This window comes from Xenopus laevis, chromosome 1S (genome assembly GCF_017654675.1).
Source record: "Xenopus laevis strain J_2021 chromosome 1S, Xenopus_laevis_v10.1, whole genome shotgun sequence".
NCBI classification, from domain to species: domain Eukaryota; kingdom Metazoa; phylum Chordata; class Amphibia; order Anura; family Pipidae; genus Xenopus; species Xenopus laevis.
The window spans coordinates 101433300-101454095 of record NC_054372.1 but is presented as its reverse complement, the minus strand read 5'-3'; the positions used below and the strand labels follow the sequence as shown (position 1 = coordinate 101454095).

The window sequence follows — 20796 nt, the reverse complement described above, 5'->3', positions numbered from 1 at the left end:
CACAAGCTAGAACTGACTGTTGAATGAATGAAATGAAATAATGTAAATATATATATATATATATATATGTAAATATATATATATATATATATATATATATATATATATATATATATATATATATATATATATATATATATATATATATATATTATATATAGTGAATAAAGTACCCCCTCTTGTAAAATATAAGGATATTATAAGTTACCGAGGAGTTTCATGACCATAAAAAAACACGAGGCCGAAGTCCGAGTGTTTTTATAAAAGGTCATGGAACTCCGAGGTAACTTCTAATATTCTCATAATTTGCAACTGGGAGTACTTTATTTATTATAATACACACATTTCAGTGAGTCATGTGACAGAAATGACATCAGAACTCACTGTTTATAAGGATATAATTTATAAGATATTCATGGCTTTTGTGTATATATAGGACGGCTAGAGTTTGATAGCAGAAACGTTGAGGAATAAATCACAGCCCTTGTGGCTTTTTTTCAATACAAGTCCTGTGAGTGCGGTCTTTTTTCTTTGAATATATGCAAGTTTTACCAGCACCTAGGCATTTAACTTTTTCATTGTGGAGTGCACCAGTTTGGATTCTTGATATAGAGATATATATATTTAAACACAAAAACTGTACAACATAAACATAGCCATAGGGTTGCTAGGCTTTGGCAGGGTTTTGATCAGGACAGCCTGGTATTTCCTTGGGCTGTCCTGTTTGGGGTTCTGAAACACAGACAAAACTCTGATACTGGGTCCCCCCAATCAGCCCAAACAACAGTCCACTATATCATTACCCTTGTCCCCAATACCACTGCCCACCCAGCAACATCACCCTGCCCTGCCTCTCATTGCTGTCGCCACCCTGTTTTACAGTTGACAAAGGTTTCAACCTAGATAGCCATGAACATCAATAGCTGGTTATTATGTTATAGCCATCAGGAGTCAGTCTGCTATCAAGGTGGGGTCCTGTTGCAGTCGGATATGCTGAAAGACACACAACGGCTTCAAACATGAACTGGTGTGCTTGCAGAAGGGATGGATGAAGTTTAAGAAGATTGTGGAATAAACAGGGCATGGCAAGAGCAAAACAATGGACAGACATGTTCTATTTTCATCATATTTTTCTTAATTGGGACTCTATTCGATATTTGGCAGGGCCCACCATCCAGAGGGCCTGGCCAGGACGTGGGCTAATTACCCAAAACCCCTGCAAAGGGGGCCTCTTATGATTACCAACAGCAAGAGTACTGTCAATGTGTAAGTCAAACTTGGAAACTATTTACCAATTACTGGTCATGTTTATTTAATTCTTATAAAACTTAGACTAAGCAGAAAACACAACTACTTATGTTGGGCTCACTGTATGTAACTGCCAGCACATTACATTTCACTCACACATAGAAAACTTGCTTTTTTACATTTAAAAATAACTGTAAAATCACTGAACATTTTTCAATTAATGTGTACCATACATTATTATACAACAAGTAGATTTTGGATGAATGCCTCCATTAACTTCTGGTACAAAAATAAAGTTAAAATAAAAAGATCATAATCTGTTATTTGGAAACTTATTATCGAGAAAGTTCCAAATTAATTGAAGGCTATCATAGATTTACATACATATATACATACATGTGTGTGCCAGTATATTTCAGGAAAAAAGATTCAGTTAGCAAATTTAGCTGTTCATTCTTACATTCACTGGATCTCTTACCATGTGTTTGTAGATCAGAAGAAAATTCCAACATAAAACTGCGTATTAAGATATACCAGTATTAATAATGCATCACATTTGATTATCTGCTGTGTAAAGACTGCTCTGCTTGCTGAAGTGTGGTAGGGATGGTGCAAAACTATATTTCAGAATATCTGAGTGCCTGGTGATGAGTAAAAGGAAGTACTGAACATGCAATTGGGTGCTACTGACTGCCTCTTGTAGCGGAAATCCCCAACTGCCCCCAGAGATTTAGTTAATTTTTTAAAATAATGTACAGAAAGGATCTTTAAAAGCCCTTTGAATACAATAAATATGTACTTCAACATGTTACGGGTTTAATTAATTATTACACTCCCCTAAAAAAATACTATACTTTGGCAAGAAAGACTTTTCCATACAGTGACTTTTGTATAGATCTGGTAGTGAATGTACACAAGATGTACAATACAAAATTAGGGTGGATCATGACACAAAAGAAAAATGAGAAAGTGTTGCTCAGGCATGTATTTGCATAGCTGTACCAAATTTAATGAAGCACCTGTATCCTATGTGAACCAGCTCATACCTAAATGAATCAGTGTGTCTAAATGCACCCCACATATGTTTTAGTGAAGCACTGTACTAAGGTGAATTGAATTGCTAATCCAGCCTCTATTTTTTTAAATGCATATATTACCTTGCGATGGAGCTGTAAAACTTTAATGGTCATAATAAACGGAATCTCATAAAAAATCAATATTGGTCTTATCATGTAAAGTCTGGATTTGTGTATACTGCTGGAACTAAAGGATCCATGGTTGGTCAAAAAAAATTAACACACTCGTTCTAAACTGCATTTTATTTTCCAGAGGGATTTAAAATGACAATGGAAAATTATATCACCTATTATTACACAGCTTATTACAATGTGTAAAGAATGGAAAACCTAGGACACAAGTCATAAGAACATACGTATGAGTTTGAAATTTTTTTGATAAATTTCGATTGCTAATTTTTTATTAGAATTTCGAGTTCATGGGAGTTTATGCGAGTTTTTACAAACACCCATGAACTCTTAATTCGATCCTTGATAAATCTGCCCCATAGAGAAAAGCAACATCACAAGGGAGCAGTGACATGGCTAAAAAGGGACGAGAAGGCCAAAAAAAATCTTTTTGCAATGAAAAGTTTTGTTTCCAAAATCTAGAATTCCTTGTGGTCAAACCACTATAAATAAATAAAAAAAAAAAACAGCCCAATGAGGGAAATTCACTAAAGGGCGAAATGACTAACGTTAACGAAAATTCGCCACTGTGACGTCATTTTGGTACATCGCCAATTTACTAACGGGCACAGGCGTGAATTCACTAGCGAAGGAGATAGACTGTAGCGCTACTTCGCACTCTTAACGCCAGGCGAATTTTCACAACTAGGCAAATTCACTAAGATGCGGATTTTAATGAATGTTACCTCTTGCGTCAGACTTGCCTTCGCCACCTCAGACCAGTGAATCCTTATTTTGTGGGTAGGCAACTAGCAACTAGAAACTGCTTTACAATAGTTCCCTGTGTAAAGGCTGAGCTGTAACTGGCTACCAAAATCCCATTTTGTTTGTGTTCCCACTCATTTTAAACACAGTCAGGGAGCACAGATAATAATATAAATGCATTTTTAAAAAGTGTAATATTTAGCCCAAATTTAAATCACCATATATCATTTATTATGAGCAACACCAAGAGGGGTTTTTTTTTAATGTTATATCTAACTTCTACTAGAAGAGCCCTGCAAACCTTGAGAAATATCTGTTTTGTTACAATGTTGCAAAAGGTGTATAGTGTATATGGTTTAATTTATGCATACATAGGATTATGCGGATTTCTCATTTTACATTTGGCTTTACATTAAATTCAGCTGCCTATAATATAAAGCATTTGTTTACAGCTACAAACACCCCCAAAAAATATTGCCACATCATTCTCCTGCCAAAAGGTGCTGGGTGTCAGTAAGGTGCAGATCACTACTACTTTGCCATTCTCTTTTAATTTGAAGTCATCTCATTGATGGCAAAGCTCTCAAAATGTTGCTACTTGACAGGTTTACAGATTTATCTACATAATCCCAGTTTTCAAAGGTCACACTAAGGAACTGAGCAGTATCAGATCCAAAATGGCAATATGCATAAAAAATTTGCATGTGCAGGGAATACAGATAATAGGTGCTGAGTAGCCTTGCCCCTTTGACACATGTAAAATCATCTTTTATTATAAGACAAATTACAGTAAAAACCATAGAGGGCAACAGGGCAAGCTTCTTTGCTGCACACAGGCTGTATGACTACACATGTGCAGGCACAAATGCAAAAAAAAAAAGAAAGTCAAAAAGTAGGTTTGCAATAATATGCAGTTTAGTTTCATGCTACTTTCTGATTATGATGTGCTATTTTACCGCAATAAATGTCACTGAGCATACAGAAGCATCACTAGAGTAATGGGAAGTGTAGCCTATATGACGTTCCGCTGAATTGAAAACAGCAAGAGACAGGAAAATTAGCATTAAATAAAAGGCCCTACCAAGCATCCCTATATAGGCAAATAACAGAAAATCCACACAGCTGCTGCATGTAGGACACCTGCAGAGAGACACTGTGTTAGTATGTCAGATGGCACTGCTGCCCACTGGCTAGTAACAATGCCAGCTTGTCTATTGCCCTATGGCACAGAATGGGCCTGTGTGCCAGTCTGGGTCTCACCAGCCCTGTTGCCAGGAGAGACTGGTTGCCCCTGGTTACTGAAATCCCTTTCTGAATGTCAACAAGGCCGAGATTCACCCACATTATCCCCAAAATAACATACAGCGCTTCTCAAAATAATAAAGCATGAGACAGAACTATAAAATCAAAAAACTTTAATATACAACCACAGTCATCTCTATTGATTAGCAAAGTAGTCAAATAATATTTGAGCAATGTGCAGCATTTTTACCAATTTTCTGCAACTCATCCCTGGTTTATTGTTGTACCGGTACAGAATCTATTATCTGAAATGCTTGGGACATTGGATTTTCCAAATGCTGGGACTTTTTTTTAACATTATAAAACCCAATAGGATTGTTTTGCCACCAAGACAGATAGTTGCAGCACAGTTACAATCGGGTACAACATAAGATAAGATATATACATATATATATATCTCACACACTGAAAACTTTATCTTAGAAAGCTACAGATCCTTTACATCATTTCGGTTTATGGTCTAAAAACTTTTTCAAGATTACTTATATGGTAGGGATGCACCGAATCCAGGATTTGGTTCAGGATTCGGCTTTAATCAGTAGGATTCGGCCAAATCCTTCTGCCAGGCCGAACTGAATTTGAACCCTAATTTGCATATGCAAATTAGGGGTGGGGAGGAAAATCACGTGACTTTTTGCCAGAAAACAAGGAAGCAAAAATTTTTCCCCTTCCCATCACTAATTTGCATACGCAAATTAGGGTTCGGATTTGGTTTGGTATTCGGCCGAATCTTTCACAAAGTATACAGGGGTTCGGCCGAATCCAAAATAGTGGATTCGGTGCATCCCTACTATATGCTAATGCACCTATGTGGTATATAGTAAATCTCAAAGAATTCCTTTTAATTAGTTCCTTCGATAGTAACTCCAAGACCTGTAAAAAAAAAAAAACTATCTTAAAATCCTGGGGAATATTAAAAACAGACCCCAAATACGGTCATCTGTTTCAAGCTTCTTCTCTATTATCATATAGGAGAGGTAGGTTTGATTAATTGGCCAATATTTCTAAGGCTAAGCAACATACAAAGGATCATCTTTCAGAACACTCTACTGGTATATTTCCATGCAGAAATTGCAGTCATTACAATGTTATTTTTTGAGCAATATGGCCACACACCCTCAACAAGGTACCAATCATAAATTAAAAGGATTTTTTTTTACATGCAATAGTTGTGACATTATTTATTGCATTAAAGAAAAAAGACACCCTCCGAACAATGTCGGTCTCTATACAAATATACTGAATAAAAAAGCTCATATGTTAAAACTCTGCTTCATGTAAATGAACCATTTTGATAATAAAATACTTTTTAGTAGTATGTGCCATTGGGTAATCATGAATAGAAAATTGCCATTTTAAAAAATTAGGGCCGCCGCCATGGGATCCTAGGATTCACAGTGCACACAAACAAACCAAACAAACAATACATGTTAGGACACAAGAGCCAATAAACGGAAAAAGTTCTGTCTTTTTACACACTTCTGTTCAGTTAGAGTTGCAGTATTTCTGGTCAGGTGATCTCTGAGGCAGCACCATCACAAAAAAGTGGTTAAAGGCAAGAGATGTAAAAGGGCAATATTTACTTAAATATATATACCAGTTTGGTAAGATTCTTTAATATGCCACTTAATATGATATAAACTCTCTGTTGATTAAGTATTCATTTTGGGGGTATAGTTTCCCTTTAAATGACCATGCGGTCTAGCCTATGTGGGACAAACCAAATCATCTTAAGAATAAACTCTGGAGACAAACCTCTAGACCCATAAAGGTTAGACTGAATGAACATAAATCTACAATACGCAATTATCACCCTCCTACAGCACCAACTAGTGCTGATGTAAAGATGAAAACCAATCCAGGGAAATACAAGAAGGAAACTATGATGGCCAAACACTTTTTTATACATGGACAAAGCATGGCACAAATCACGTCTTTTAGTTAACTTTATGATATGTATAAGTTTTGCTCTTCACTACTCTGGACTTCGACACCAACAATTTTTGAGTGAATCATATCTTGTTACTATGGACTTAGACACTATAATTGGATTTATCTGTTTTCTCAAAATTTAATTTAATCCGGAATTATGGAGATAGAATTTTGGAGCTATGGAATTATGGACTTTGCATTTCAGTAACTTTTGATTGCATTACATTTCTCACATTGTATTACATATAACTGACTTCCAATCATTTTTATTGTTTCCCCTTTAAATGTCCCTTGGTACCTTGATCAACTATGCTTGACAAAGGGGCAAAGCCCCAAAATGTTGCACTTAATCACTTAAAATTTTGCAAGGGCTTGCCCTGCATCTACACGGGTTGCCAGTGTGCTTCTTCATTACATGATTGCCTGGAAAATTTTTATATTCTAATGTACAACATGATTATTTGGTGGAATTTATGTATGTAAAAAGTATTTCTGTCTCACAAAGAAAGTTAAAAACAAGTGGTGTTTTAGAAGCGCCTCAAAACATAAAGCTCTAAATGTATATGACTTTTCAGATTAATAGAAATAGTTTATACAGTAGATAACACAAATTAAAAGCTAATAATTTGCCCACTTGCTTTTAAGTAACACACTTGGGGGCCGATTCACTAAGCTCGAGTGAAGGATTCGAATGAAAAATACTTCGAATTTCGAAGTATTTTTTGGGTACTTCGACCATCGAATTGGTTAAATTCGTTCGAATACGAAATCGAACGAATCGAAGTAAAAATCGTTCGACTATTCGACCATTCGATAGTCGAAGTACTTTCCCTTTAAAAAAAACTTCGACCCCCTACTTCGGCAGATAAAACCTACCGAAGTCAATGTTAGCCTATGGGGAAGGTCCCCATAGGTTTGTTAACCTTTTTTTGATCTAAGGATTTTCCTTCGATCGTTGGATTAAAATCGTTCGAATCGTTCGATTCGAAGGATTTAATCGTTCGATCGAACGAAAAATCCTTCGATCGATCGATCGCAGGATTAGCGCTAAATCCTTCGACTTCGATATTCGAAGTCGAAGGATTTCAATTCGAGGGTCGAATTTCAAAGTATTTTTAACTTCGAAATTCGACCCTTAATGAATCTGCCCCTTAAACTACAATTTTCCATCAGAAGTTTAAACTGACATCTATCTCTGAACTGCGAAAAAAAGATGTAAAAAGTAAATAGCACAAGAACTAACGCTATAAAAACAGAATATGTATTTTATCAAAGAGGTTAACTTGAAAACAAGCTAAAATAATGAATTCCGCTCATAGACAATGGGTAAATTAGCCTTCAGAAATTAAGTTGTGCACATTGATGACATTTAGTCCCGGAGGCATCTGGAGTTGCAGGATGTAGAAAATCAAATTATCTTTAATGTTCACTACATTATAGTACTGGGTCGGAGTGAGCAAGCTCCTATTTAATAAAATATGGTGGAATATGGCAGTTAAGCTGAGCCACCAATTATGTATTGTAAGACAAGATATATGTCTTATAATGTAAATTTGCAGAACTTTGTGTATTATGTCCTATTAGTGTATACTACATGTCACTGTGGATAAGGGATTCCACAGATAAAAGAAAACCTCGGAGAGGCACCAGAGCGGAGACATTTTTAAATAAGGTTACAATCTAAAAAAACACTCTGGACATTAAAAGAAATATATACATATGCACGTGTACATGCAAAGATATATTAAAATGATCTTAAAACAGATTGCTGCTCTCACTCCACCCACAGCTCACCCCCCAAAGCTGTTACACTTGACAAGAGATTACAGAGGCGTATGCAGGAGTTATATAAATAACAGACTACTGCTCTGAGTAAGTGCATGTGGAAGCGTATACATACAAATATGAACTTATTTACATATATAATACCTATGCATCATAAGCTGCATTTAAAAGTACAGCGAGTCCCATGGTAAATAAGGCAATCTGTTAAAACAATAATAAATGCTTAGATTGTAAGGGAAAGTGGAGATCCTTTCACTTGTCTCTGTAACACTTAGCACTCAATCTTTAATGCAAAAGTACTTTGAATTTGTATTTATTGCATTGACCTCCATTGTTCTATCAATGTATTGTTCTGCTGTATAGCCCTGCATGCATAAGTAGCTTTATATAAAAACATACATACATATAAATGCAGAGGAGCTATATACAAAACTTAATTGTAAGAAGAAAGAAGAGAAAACATGTTAATGAAGAATTTGTGAAAGATTAACATAAAACATTGGTGGATAAAAAGCTTAAAAATCAAAAGAATAAAAAAAGGAGGAAGGTTTAGGGAAAGTATAAATAGTAAATTTAAGGAACAGCACAGTTTGTTCTTACCCAGAAGTGTTCTCCAAAAAAAGACATATTGTATCTGTAAGGTGCAAAGTAGCCACCTCTGCAGCCAGAGCAGGTCAGTCAGCAGTCACAGAGCTAAGGGGACATGAGAATGACAAGTGAATGATACCAGGAGAACTGTATATGAAAGAGGGGAACTGGAAAAGAAAGGGAGGGGAAGAGGAGTGAATGAGCCAAAGGAAGAACAGAGGAGACGCTTGAAATAGGGAATAGATATCAAAGAACATTTGTAATAGCACAGATGAAAGTAAGCAAAAGGGGATGAAAAGGAAAAAGAAGAGGAATTTTAGACACTGTTCTCTGTATGGTTTATGTTAGAAGAGTTATCCGCATGTACGTATGTGCACACGAAACCATGTAAAAATTGCAAAATCTCTTTCATATAGCAGCACAAACCAAACACTTCATTAAGGGAGACAGAATCCAACAGATGGAGGGAAGGATTGGAGGGTCAAACCAAAGTAAAATACACGTGTGTTAAAAGCATACCTATCAGAAGGGTGTGGTTTGGGATCAGATTATGGACAGGGCAACTACTTCAGAGACACTGCCTCATTTTATAAATCTTGTGTAAAGTGGATCTTTAGTTTGCTCAGTTTTTAATATAAAGAGCAAGAGATACAAGGACAATAACACAGGGATTTAAGAATAAAAGAAGAATGGAAGCTGTGGCAGCCAGAAGAAAGAAGTTATGGGTTTTAGTATGGAGAGAAACGCCAAAAGCAGTAAAGTTGACATGGAAACATCTATTGTTGAATGATGACTGTAGTTAGGGAGTGGCATTGACAGTCAAGTCATCTAACCCTCCATATGACACAGGTCATTCAGAAGAGAATAACAGGTACTCACAGTGTACCGATGTCTGTGCAGCTCCTTTATCAGCATCCTCCAATTGCAAAGGAGAAGGAGGTATCACTGCAAGAAGACACTCCAGGTTTGAATTTCATTGACACAAGAGCTTTTCTTGCTACATGCATACAGGTGACTGTTCTGGCTTCCCTCATTTTAGGTTTGCTTCGATAGAGTCAATGATAAACTGTATTTGGCATTTTGATCATTTAATGTGATTATTAAAAAGTCACACTGCTCCAACAGTATTTTAAAGGACTTGTCAACCAAAAATATAATTGTTTGCCAAATAAAAGAAAATTTGTATATGTAATTCCTATTGAAAGCAACATTTGCTTAACTCCTGGTTGTTACTTTTTAAACAATGTTGCAAAAGCTATTCTCTTTTAGCAAGACAGGTCTCTCAATTTGTTGGCTTGAGTTACATTGTTTCAAAAGCCAGAGCCACCAGGGAAGAGAATTTAAAGTGAAAAACACTGTTTTCAATATCAATACATATAACTTAAAGGGGTTGCTCACCTTTGAAATTAACTTTTATTACGATGTAACAAGTGGTATTCAGAGGCAATTTTGACATTTGTTTTCATTTTATTATTTATTGTTTTTGAGTTATTTTGCTTTTAATTCGGCAGCTCTCCAATTCGCAATTTCCGCAGTTAGGTTGCTAGGGTCCTGATTACCCTAGCAACTATGCATTGACTGGAATAAGAGACTGAACAGGAGAGGTCATGAATAGAGATGAGTAATAAAATGTAGCAATAACAATAAATGTGTAGCCTTATAGAGCATTTGTTTTTTAGATGGGGTCAGTGACCCAATTTGAAAGCTAGAAAGAGTCAGAAGAAGAATGCAAAAATAAATTAAAAAAATAAAGGCTAATTGAAATTTTGCTTAGAAATAGCCATTCTATAACATACTAAAAGTTAACTTAAAGGCAAACCACCCCTTTAACAACCATTGAAAAGTTGTAATGAATGTATATTGCAAAGTTGCTTAGAATTATGTTTTCTTTTAATTGGCAAAAATAATTTTTTGGGTTTTCACGTCCTTCAAAAATATTCTTTACTTCTCATGGTCTAACCCAGTTATTTTTTATTACAGCAAATTGTAATTGTGCTATCAGTTTAGTCTAATCTTCTTTAACCTGTTCATATCTATGTCCACATCAATCCAAACTTGTAATCAACTGTCAGTATTATATCCTTCCCTGTACAGGCAAATCTGTCACAGAAAACCACATTAACTCAGCATATTAAATTCATTTTGCCAAGATGCATAGCACATCTATCCCTATAACATCCTCTGAAAAGCTACGCTGAGGGCCACTTACACTCATGCGAATACTCTTCCTTTGCGGTGGTAACAGCTGTAATATAAAAGAATGGCTAAGTTACTTCTATCTTTTCTTGTGCAGGGTAATGCTTCAAAACAACTGCAACACAAGAGTAAAAACCTGTGTAGATCATGCAAGACCTATCCTGGTCTACTAACAAGATTCAACTAGATTTTTTTAAGTGTATACATCAGACCAGTATAAGACTAGGTGCTGATTGATTGCAATGAGTGACTTTATCCACCAAAACAATCTATCAAGTCATCTAAAACTGGTAGTGATGACCTACATTTACTACTAATAATATTATATTCTTCAGCAGTGTACATGTACAGAATGCAATTGTTTGATATTACAATCTACAACAAAGAGCAAGTTACATGAGAAAATACACAAACCAACATCAAAATGAAAGAAAAAAAAAAATTAAAGGTTTGAAAATAAGAAATGTTAGAAATGACAGTGCGGCTTGTTGAAGCTAGCCAAGTCCCTGAAAGATGCCTGGATTTTCCCTGAAAGATGTGTGGGAGGGAATGAAAAAAAGCATTCTGACAGGGTGACAGCCTAAAAAAAAAAAAAAAGAAGTGACAGTAATAGAGAAAGCGGCAATAGGGAATAGGAAAGAGGACAACATCATCATTATCCTAGATACAATAATTGTTAAGTGAAAAAAGTATTTTACATAACACTCTAGTCCCACCCAGCTCATCTGTACTATTAAAGGAGACATAGGATAAATGAAAAATCCCTAATTTTGTAGGAAATTATGAGTAATATAGCCATTTTATTGAAGCTCCCTGTCCGTGTTTCAAATGAGGGGTGGGCATGTCCTAACGGTGCCTGCCAGAAGCACAGTAAGAGGGGGGCAGCCAATCACAGCCCTGCAGTAACACAAGCAAAGACAGGCTTCAGTTCCCTATCAGGTCCTGCTAGCTGCTGATTGGTTCCTGTCCTACAGTGCAGTGAGCTGAGTGCTGCCAGCTCCCCTGCACAGCCTGGGAATTCAGAGAGCAGGAAGTGGAAGAGAAGGGAGGGGAGGGATTATTAGTGTTTTTGCAGAAATATTCAATAAATCAGCCTGAAACACTACTTTTTTAAGAAGAATGCTTCTTTATCTAAATGAGTATAATGCACTGGTACATTCTTATGTACTTTAATGTACTATAAGAAAAGTGCTTATATATACATAGCTAAACTAGTGAAACCATAAAATATATAGTTAGTTAGTCTGTAGGGCTATACTGTCAATAATTTCAAACATTTGGGCTTGTTCTCTAACAATGGGCACATTTACACCTGGGCAGTAACTGGACAAAATGAAAGCTACATTTTGGCTGGTTGGCTTAGGTTGCTTCCAATATTAGCAAATGAGCCCCATGTGTGAGCTTGGCCTAATGGCAGAGAGATCTGAGAGCTATTATAAACATATCATTAAAGATGACGAGTGTTTACTGGTGGTGATGCAGCACTGGATACAATCAAAACTAAGAAGCACTGAAATGCATTCACAACATTGCAGGAACTAACCCCTGAAACAATGTAACAGAAGCAGTTCATTAGACCTGAAGTCAAAAACAGAGGACGAAAAGGGATAAACAAATACTGCTTCCAACTACAATACAGGTATGGGACTGGTTATCCAAAATGCTCGGGACCTGGGGTTTTTCGGGATAATGGATCGGATATTCATACCTCAAACCAGAAAGATATTTAAACATTAAAGGGCACCCGTCTCCCAAAAAAATAATTCATAATTCTATTTTATCACATCAGTCAAGCAAAATCAACTTTAATTACACTATATAAATTATTTGAATCTTGTTTCCTCCAGTCTGGGAATTCATAATTATAGCAAGAAGGCAGGAGCCATTTTGTGGACACTGTTATTAAGGCAAGTCTTGCATCAGCTCAGAATCTTGTTTGTGCACCAGAAAGGGGGACCTGATGTCCATTCCCATGGCTACACAATTAAATGGTGAAGAGAACGGGGAATGTGTGGAGAGCAGTTACATCTAGGAAGTGCTGAATGGAAAGTGAAAGTAATTGTCTGCCCCGCCTCTATGCCCAGGACACAGTTAATGAAGGTTTTTCTCTAGATAGTCCCAATTCTAGTAATACAACTAATGATGCATGGTTCACACATGAGGAAATTCCAAAGAGACTAGAACATGTTAAGATAAACAAAGGTCTGGGGCCAGATGGTATTCATCCCAGGGTAATTAGCGAGCTTAGCTCTGTGATTGCCAAACCTCTTTACTTAATTTTTCAGGATTCATTGAGGTCTGGCATGGTGCAGAGAGACTGGCAAATTTCTAATGTGGTGCCGCTATTCAAAAAGGGATCCCATTCTCAGCCTCAAAACTATAGGCCAGTTAGTCAGACGTCAGTAGTAGGACAGTTTTTCGAAGGGTTAATAAAGGATAAGATACTGGACTTCATTACAAATCATAATACTATGAGTTTGTGCCAGCATGGTTTTATGCATAATAGATCTTGCCAGACTAACTTAATTTCTTTTTATGAGAAGGTAAGTAGGGACCTCGATTCTGGGATGGCAGTGGATGTGATTTACTTAGACTTTGCTAAAGCATTTGATACAGTGCCACACAGAAGATTACTGGTTAAATTAAGGAATGTTGGCCTGGAACATAATATTTGTACCTGGATAGAGAACTGGCTGAAAGATAGACTAAAAAGAGTGGTGGTAAATGGAACATTTTCTAATTGGACCAGTGTTGTTAGTGGAGTACCGCAGGGCTCTGTACTAGTTCCCTTGCTTTTCAACTTGTTTATTAATGACCTGGAGGTGGGCATTGAATGTGCTGTTTCTATTTTTGCAGATGATACTAAATTGTGCAGAACAATAGGTTCCATGCAGGATGCTGCCACTTTGCAGAGTGATTTGTCTAAGGGTAGAACTACAAGGCCGTTTTTGATGCGATCCAACGCATTGTGACAAAACGCCGGCGTCATGCGATGTGTCTGCATCTGAAAGTCGTGTTGCGTCGGATCAGCACTGCGAAACCATCCGACAATGCATTCACTTAACTTATTTCCATCCAATGTGATTTGACGGTAGAGATTTGTCGCAGCGTGTCGGATTGCGCAGAAAACTTCCTTGTAGTTCTACCCTAAATTGGGAAACTGCCCAGCAAATTGTAAAATGAGGTTCAATGTTGATAAATGCAAGGTTATGCACTTTGGCAAAAATAATATAAATGCAAGTAATACACTAAATGGCAGTGTGTAGGGAGTTTCCTTAAATGAGAAGTATCTTGGGGTTTTTGTAGATAATAAGGCAGTGTCATTCTGGGGCTACTAAAGTAAATAAAGTTCTGTCTTGCATAAAAAAGGGCATTAATTCAAGGGATGAAAACATAATTTTGCTCCTTTCTTGGTCCCTGGTAAGGCCTTACTTGGAGTGTGAGGTGCAGTTTTGGACTCCAGTCCTTAAGAGGGATATAAATGAGCTGCAGAGACGTGCAACTAAACTGGTTAGAGGGATGGAAGACTTAAATTATGAGGGTAGACTGTCAAGATTTGGGTTGTTTTCTCTGGAAAAAAGACACTTGTGAGGAGACATGATTACACTTTACAAGTACATTAGAGGACATTATAGACAAATAGCAGGGGACCTTTTTACCAATAAAGTGGATAACCGTACCAGAGGCCACCCCTTCAGACTAGAAGAAAAGAACTTTCATTTGAAGCAACGTAGGGGGTTCTTTACAGTGAGGACAGTGAGGTTGTGGATTGCACTGCCGGGTGATTCTGTGATGGCGGATTCTGTTAATGCTTTTAAGAATGGCTTGGATGAACCAGGAAGTCAAGTCAAGTCAGCCTGAGCCCACGGGTATCGGCCAGGCCGCACATCACTAATGCACTGCTATTAGAGTGTGGAGTGTGGTATGGGGAGAAGATAAAAAAAAAAAATCAGCCAATGATAAACCAGAAACACTATTATCCTTGATGCATGTTTGGGACAACCTAGTGATTTGGCCAAACTCTGATGTGATCTCATCATAAATGAGCAGACAAACCAGCCTGTTCACAAATATATGACTACCATAGAAGAAAGTATCAGTAGTTAGACCCTAAATAAATATATAGAACGGCGGAGAGGCAGCATTGAACATGGCAAGGAAAACCTAACATGAAAAAAGGCAGTGTTTGGCCCTGAAACATTGTGTGTTGTCAGAGATCTGAGCCATGTGATAAAAAAAAAAGTATTTTAAAATCAGATTATTGGATGATGTTGTGACAAATAGGCAATTTGACATTTACAATGGCACTTCCAAAGAAGTAGAGAAGAAAGCATGGAAAAGGAGTTCTGCTAGGTTTAAATAATTAACATGTTCCTCCACAAAGGAACTGCATGCATACCCTAAAAGATGGAAGATTAACAGAGGCATTTGGGAGCTAATCTACTCCATTTTTAGATTGTAAGCTCTTTTGAGCACGGCCCTTTTAACCTCTTGATTTTTGTGTACTCCCTTTATGTTTTTTATATATATATATATATATATATATATATATATATATATATATATATATATATATATATATATATATATATATATATATGTATATGTGTGTGTGCATCTACTGTCCAACCCTGCAGCATATGTCTGTAATCTGTTACATTCGAACCTATAAGAAAAGTATACCAAGAACTGCAGCAGGCCTAGAAACTGAACCTCAAGAGAGCAGCAGGAAGCAAGAGTGCCTAAAAGGTGAAAGAATATATTCAAAAAAAGTGTGGTATTCAAGAAACGTCCATGGGTTGAAGAGTGGGCCAGGCATTAAACTGGTCAAAAGGTGTTTTTTTGTAGATTGTCAAAGAAGCAAGTGCATCAAGTAAATAGCTGCAGGAAAGAAGAATAAACTTCATATTTCAGGCAGCACGGTCTCAAACCTGTAGGTGACTGGCGCGGCTATCTCCTAGGCTACATAACAGTGTGTGCCAGTTTCTTCTGCTAAACACCTATTAAAAAAGGCTACACTAATGGAAGCACTGCACAAAGAGCAGACATGTAGCTCATAAATATCACTGAACAGCTCAGGTACTGAGGATGAAATGCATTGTACCCTCATATTCCCACTCACCTCTCTGGGATGGATACAGTTAGGGGGAAATGAACACTTGTGTTCTGGTTGATACAGTGAATAGGATCATGTGCTGCAGAGACTTCTCTGATATGGTGTATGAGGGGGTGGCTGCCTACACTCTCAGCACTTTTTATGTCACATGTCACAAGTGCAAGTCATTAGCTTAAATGCCAGGAGGAAACCCTCGTGTTCAAAACCCCAAGAGACAAGCTGAGGAGGTGCAGGGAGTCGATATAATAAACACAGGTGCAACACACATAATATAGATTGAGGAAGAGCCTGGAGAAAGAGTGCAGGTGTACTAACTGGGCTCTCCGTGGCCCAACACTTCCCCACTTTCCCTTAAGTAGCCATGTTGACTCTAATCCCATCTCCCTTGGCTATCCTTCCTTGTACCCCATCTCAACATGCACCTTTTCCCACCTGCCGACGCTATCACTCTTGTAAGTCTATCTTACCCAGATTCCTACAGAGCAACCACCCCACACAATTCCACGTACAACCACTTGCCCCTCACCTGTCACCGCACACACAGGCCTCGCAACGCTGCTGCTTCCCCTCAGGTACCGCATTCCCCCCTCTCTCTCTCCCCCAGGATAACCACTTCAGCCGCTATCCATGGCCACGTCCCTCCCTTGCTCTCAGTTGGAGGGTATCGCTGCTTCTCCCGCCCACTTGCCAAGTCAAGGCCAATCGATAGCAACTCCTGTTTTCTTCACACATACCGCTGGCAGACAAAAGCCCCGCCCCTTATCGAGTTTATTGGTTCACCAACTTGTCCATCTCCAGAGATATTCGTGAGGAGGCGCTACTGTCACTGATTGGACAAGACGGTAAAAGTGTACTGCTTGGTGATTGGTGCGACTTAGAGTACGCAGAAAAATACACGTATAGTAGTTCCCAAGTATTTCAGTTCCTCTTGACGAAAAAGGTGATATAGTAGTACTAGTAGTACTAGTAGATATTCTTTGCTCTGTGGCACTGTCTGGCACACGTCTTATGTAGTGGTATGAGATCAAAATACATTATTTGTCTATATAAATGAGCTGAGTTCTTCAGTGGTAGAGGGAGGCACCGATTTAGCAGGCGGCAATTGCTCATTTACTGAGAGTATAAGCAGAAATGAAGAAATGAAGTATGTAAAACGGACAGTCCATGGCTGTGTCCAGCTACAACTACTTCCATGTCTTGCCCCTATATACCTGGAACCTGAAAGCTTTTTTAAAGGGGTTGTACAACTTTAAGCTCACTTTTAGTATGATCTAGGTAGAGAGTGAAATTCTGATAGGGTCGGACTAGAGCATTGGGGGACTACTGGGGCTGCAACACCAAGGGCCCTCCTAGCAGTTCTGGGGGGGGGCTCGTCCCGACTTACAAACCTCTGCGCCCCCGTACACATGCACGAATACCAGAGTGTATGCCCAAATGCCGGTGCGACACATGCGCGAATGCCTGGCTGCCGAGCATTGATATTTTACTTTAGGGGGCAGGGTGTCCGATAAGGTCTGGGCTGGCGAGGGTCCACAATGGCCTGGGCCCACCAGGTTTTTTCCCGGTGTCCTGACGTAGGGTTGCCACCTTTTCTAAAAAAATGTTGGGTGGGCGGGAACAAAAAGGGCAGGTCGTGACGTGAAGGGGACGAAGTCACGCACAGTGATGCAAAAGGGGCGGAGCATGGACAAAAACCAAAAAAAAAGAGGTAAGTACTGAGCGAATTGGGGGCAGGCCAAGGGCTTTTTCTTAAGGGTATTACAAATTACCAGCAAAATTTGTAATACTTACCCCGGCTTTGGCAGGTGGTTTACCGGCTAGGCCGGTAAAATACCGGCCGGGTGGCAACCCTATCCCGACATAGAGTCCTACGCAGAACCAATTTCTAAGACCCGGACTCGATACGAACCCGCAACTCGAACCGCGACCTGCATATTTACAACCACTTTGAACCGCTACCCCAACCCGCAACTGCCTTATCCGCAATCCGCCAACCACCATCAAACCGGAAATGATGTTGCTGCAAACCATAAGTGACATCATCAAATGTGGTCTCTGTGCCTCTGTGTACCTGAAATGCCAGGGCCTATTTTAATTCTCAATCCGGACCTGGCTGAGAGCCCCAGTGCATCTCTGGGAGAGAAAAGGGACCCAGGGGAGTGCCTTGCTTTGGAACCAAATGCACAGGGTTACAGAGGGAGCCCTGTTGTAGCAGCAAGCCAGAGCCAGATATGTGCAGCATGTGTTAAAGGAGCTGCAGAAAAGAGAGACTGTATGTGTGTACTCAACTGGATAGCTTTGAGTTTTCAGTCTAAAGGGAGAGGTTACCCTGCATCCAGTTCAGATGTTGGATGCCTGTTGAAATCCTTGTGTGTCCCTTGTGTGAGGACAGCTTTTGCTTGTGTACCTACCACGTGGGAGCGGCTAACAAATCCAAAGGGAAAGGTACCTTGGGCAGGTAACTCTATCTGGGAACATAAGAGCTATTGGGGAAGGAAACTGAACTGGGGAACTTTATCCACTCGTGTGGAGTGGAGTGTGGGACTGTGGCATTGAAATACGTTGACAGGGGTTTGATAGCCAACACAGGTCCCCCAGGGCAGAATTAGTTGTGTGAATTGTATTTACAGTTATTGCATTCAATTTTATATAAAGTTAAAGGGGACCTGTCACCCAGAAAAAAATATTCCAAATACTATTTTATAAAATTAGTCAAGCAAAATAAACTTTAATTACACTATATAAATTATCTGAATCTTGTTTCCTTCAGTCTGGGAATTCATAATTATAGCAAGCAGGCAAGCGCCATTTTGTGGACACTGTTATTAATTCAAGCCTTGCATCATCTCAAAATCTTTTTTATGTACCAGAATGCGGGACCTGATGTCCATCCCCATGCACTGGTTACACAATTAAATCGTAAAGAGAGAGGGGGAATGTGGGGAGTGCATTGATATCTTGTAAGTGCTAAATGGAAAGTGAAAGTAACTGTCTGCTCCGCCTCTATGCCTAAAGAATTTGGATTTCATGTTTAATCTGAAAAGGACTTTTATTATACAGCTTTTTATGTCAGGGTGACAGGTCCACTTTAAATTGGTTTACTGCAAACTGTGTCTTTTATTTTTCTAGTGGAAATCCCCTGAGGGGTGATCCTCAGTGCTCATTAGGTGGAGACACTGCCCTGTAAATCCCAGTTCCCAGTTTCTTTTCTACACTAAGAGAACTCAGCGCCCTGCATTGCAACGGGTTAATTGCTGTTTAAAAGAGTGTGATCCGATTCTACAAGAAGTGTGGTAAGGAAAGGGTTACATTAACCTAAAGTTGAACTACCCCTTTAAAGATGCGGTGTAGCTGACACCTGAAAGCATGCTGGTAGAAAAAAAAACAATTAAGTTCTATTGAATATTATTATGAGGAATGATGGTGGAGCTAGAACTCTAGGGGGTCCCTGAGGTGTGACTACCCTCTCCAGCATTCATTGCAAATGCCCAGAATGGTAAAAGGATGATGTAACAGTACAAAGGTGATGTCATCAAACGCCCACCTTTTCCTGCAACACTGTGTTGTTTTGCTGCCGTCTTCCCTAATAGCTGTTTCAATTGTTCAATTTACAGAAGGTACAGTGACTGAGCAGTGGTAGAGCAGATAAGGCAGCAGGATACATATGATCTTCCAATCCAAGTTGACTTCATTTGTTGCAACTTAGAATTGAGGCAATGGGAGTATTAGGGCACTGGTGGATCCATGGCTAAGATCCCATTCATTTTAGTGCATTTGACTACAAGCCACATGTGCTCATTTTGTCCTGATGGTGAATGGTACAAAATAATATATATTAAAAAGTTCCATATTCTAAAGGATTCTGTTAGAATCTCTGAACTTTCCAGAAAGTGTTTACTTCCCCTTTAATAAGATTTTATATGTTATGCTGTCATCTAGAAATAATAAGTGTTATAAATACATGTATTAATAATACATTCATAAAAATGTATATAAACGTTAGTAAACCATGCAAAGCAGAGTACCATGGATGCATTAATAGGTGAAAGCACATCGGGGGGCCCATTTACTTAGTTCGAGTGAAGGAATAAAGGAAAAATAGTTCGAATTTCGAATGGTCGAATATGGCTACTTCGACCGTCAAATGGGCTACTTCGACTACGACCTTTGACTTCGAATCGAATGATTCGAACTAAAAACCGTTAGACTATTCAATAGTCGAATTACTGTCTCTTTAAAAAATTGTTCGACCCCCTAGTTCGCCACCTAAAACCTACCGAGGCCAATGTTAGCCTATTGGGAAGGTCTCCATAGGCTTCCTAACAATTTTCTGATCGAAGGAATATCCTTCGATCGATGGATTAAAATCCTTCGAATCGTTCGATTCGAAGGATTTAATCGTTCGATCTAACGATTATTCCTTCGATCGTTCTATCGTAGGAATAGCGCAAAATCCTTCGACTTCGATATTTGAAGTCGAAGGATTTTACTTCGACGGTCGAATATCGAGGGTTAATTAACCCTCGATATTCGACACCCTAGGTAAATGTGCCCCTACATGTGATGCAGTGACAGATGATTGCCATTTAGTCAACTAGCTCTGGTGTCTTTCACGGATTTATTTCTGGCACAAGCTATTATCACCTCCTATCACATGAAAGTAAATGAACTCTTTAAAAT

At 38.5% G+C, this 20796-nt stretch overlaps 1 protein-coding gene across 3 annotated transcripts in view; it reads right to left on the bottom strand.

Annotated features, from left to right (window-relative positions):
- Positions 1 to 16794, bottom strand: part of fcho1.S (FCH and mu domain containing endocytic adaptor 1 S homeolog) — a 47797-nt gene extending 31003 nt beyond the window's left edge. For 2 of the 3 annotated variants that reach the window (XM_041580009.1, XM_018239908.2), the window contains exons 1-3: positions 16643 to 16794; positions 9684 to 9749; positions 8817 to 8909 (exon numbers count right to left, since the gene is read on the bottom strand). In XM_041580009.1, the coding sequence (XP_041435943.1) occupies positions 8817 to 8843 (27 nt within the window). In that variant the 5' untranslated portion in view covers positions 8844 to 8909; positions 9684 to 9749; positions 16643 to 16794. Of the gene's footprint in view, positions 1 to 8816; positions 8910 to 9683; positions 9750 to 11013; positions 11050 to 16642 lie in introns of all 3 variants that reach the window. The other variant, XM_041580010.1, reaches the window with a different exon arrangement.
- Between the last annotated feature and the right edge of the window lie 4002 nt (positions 16795 to 20796).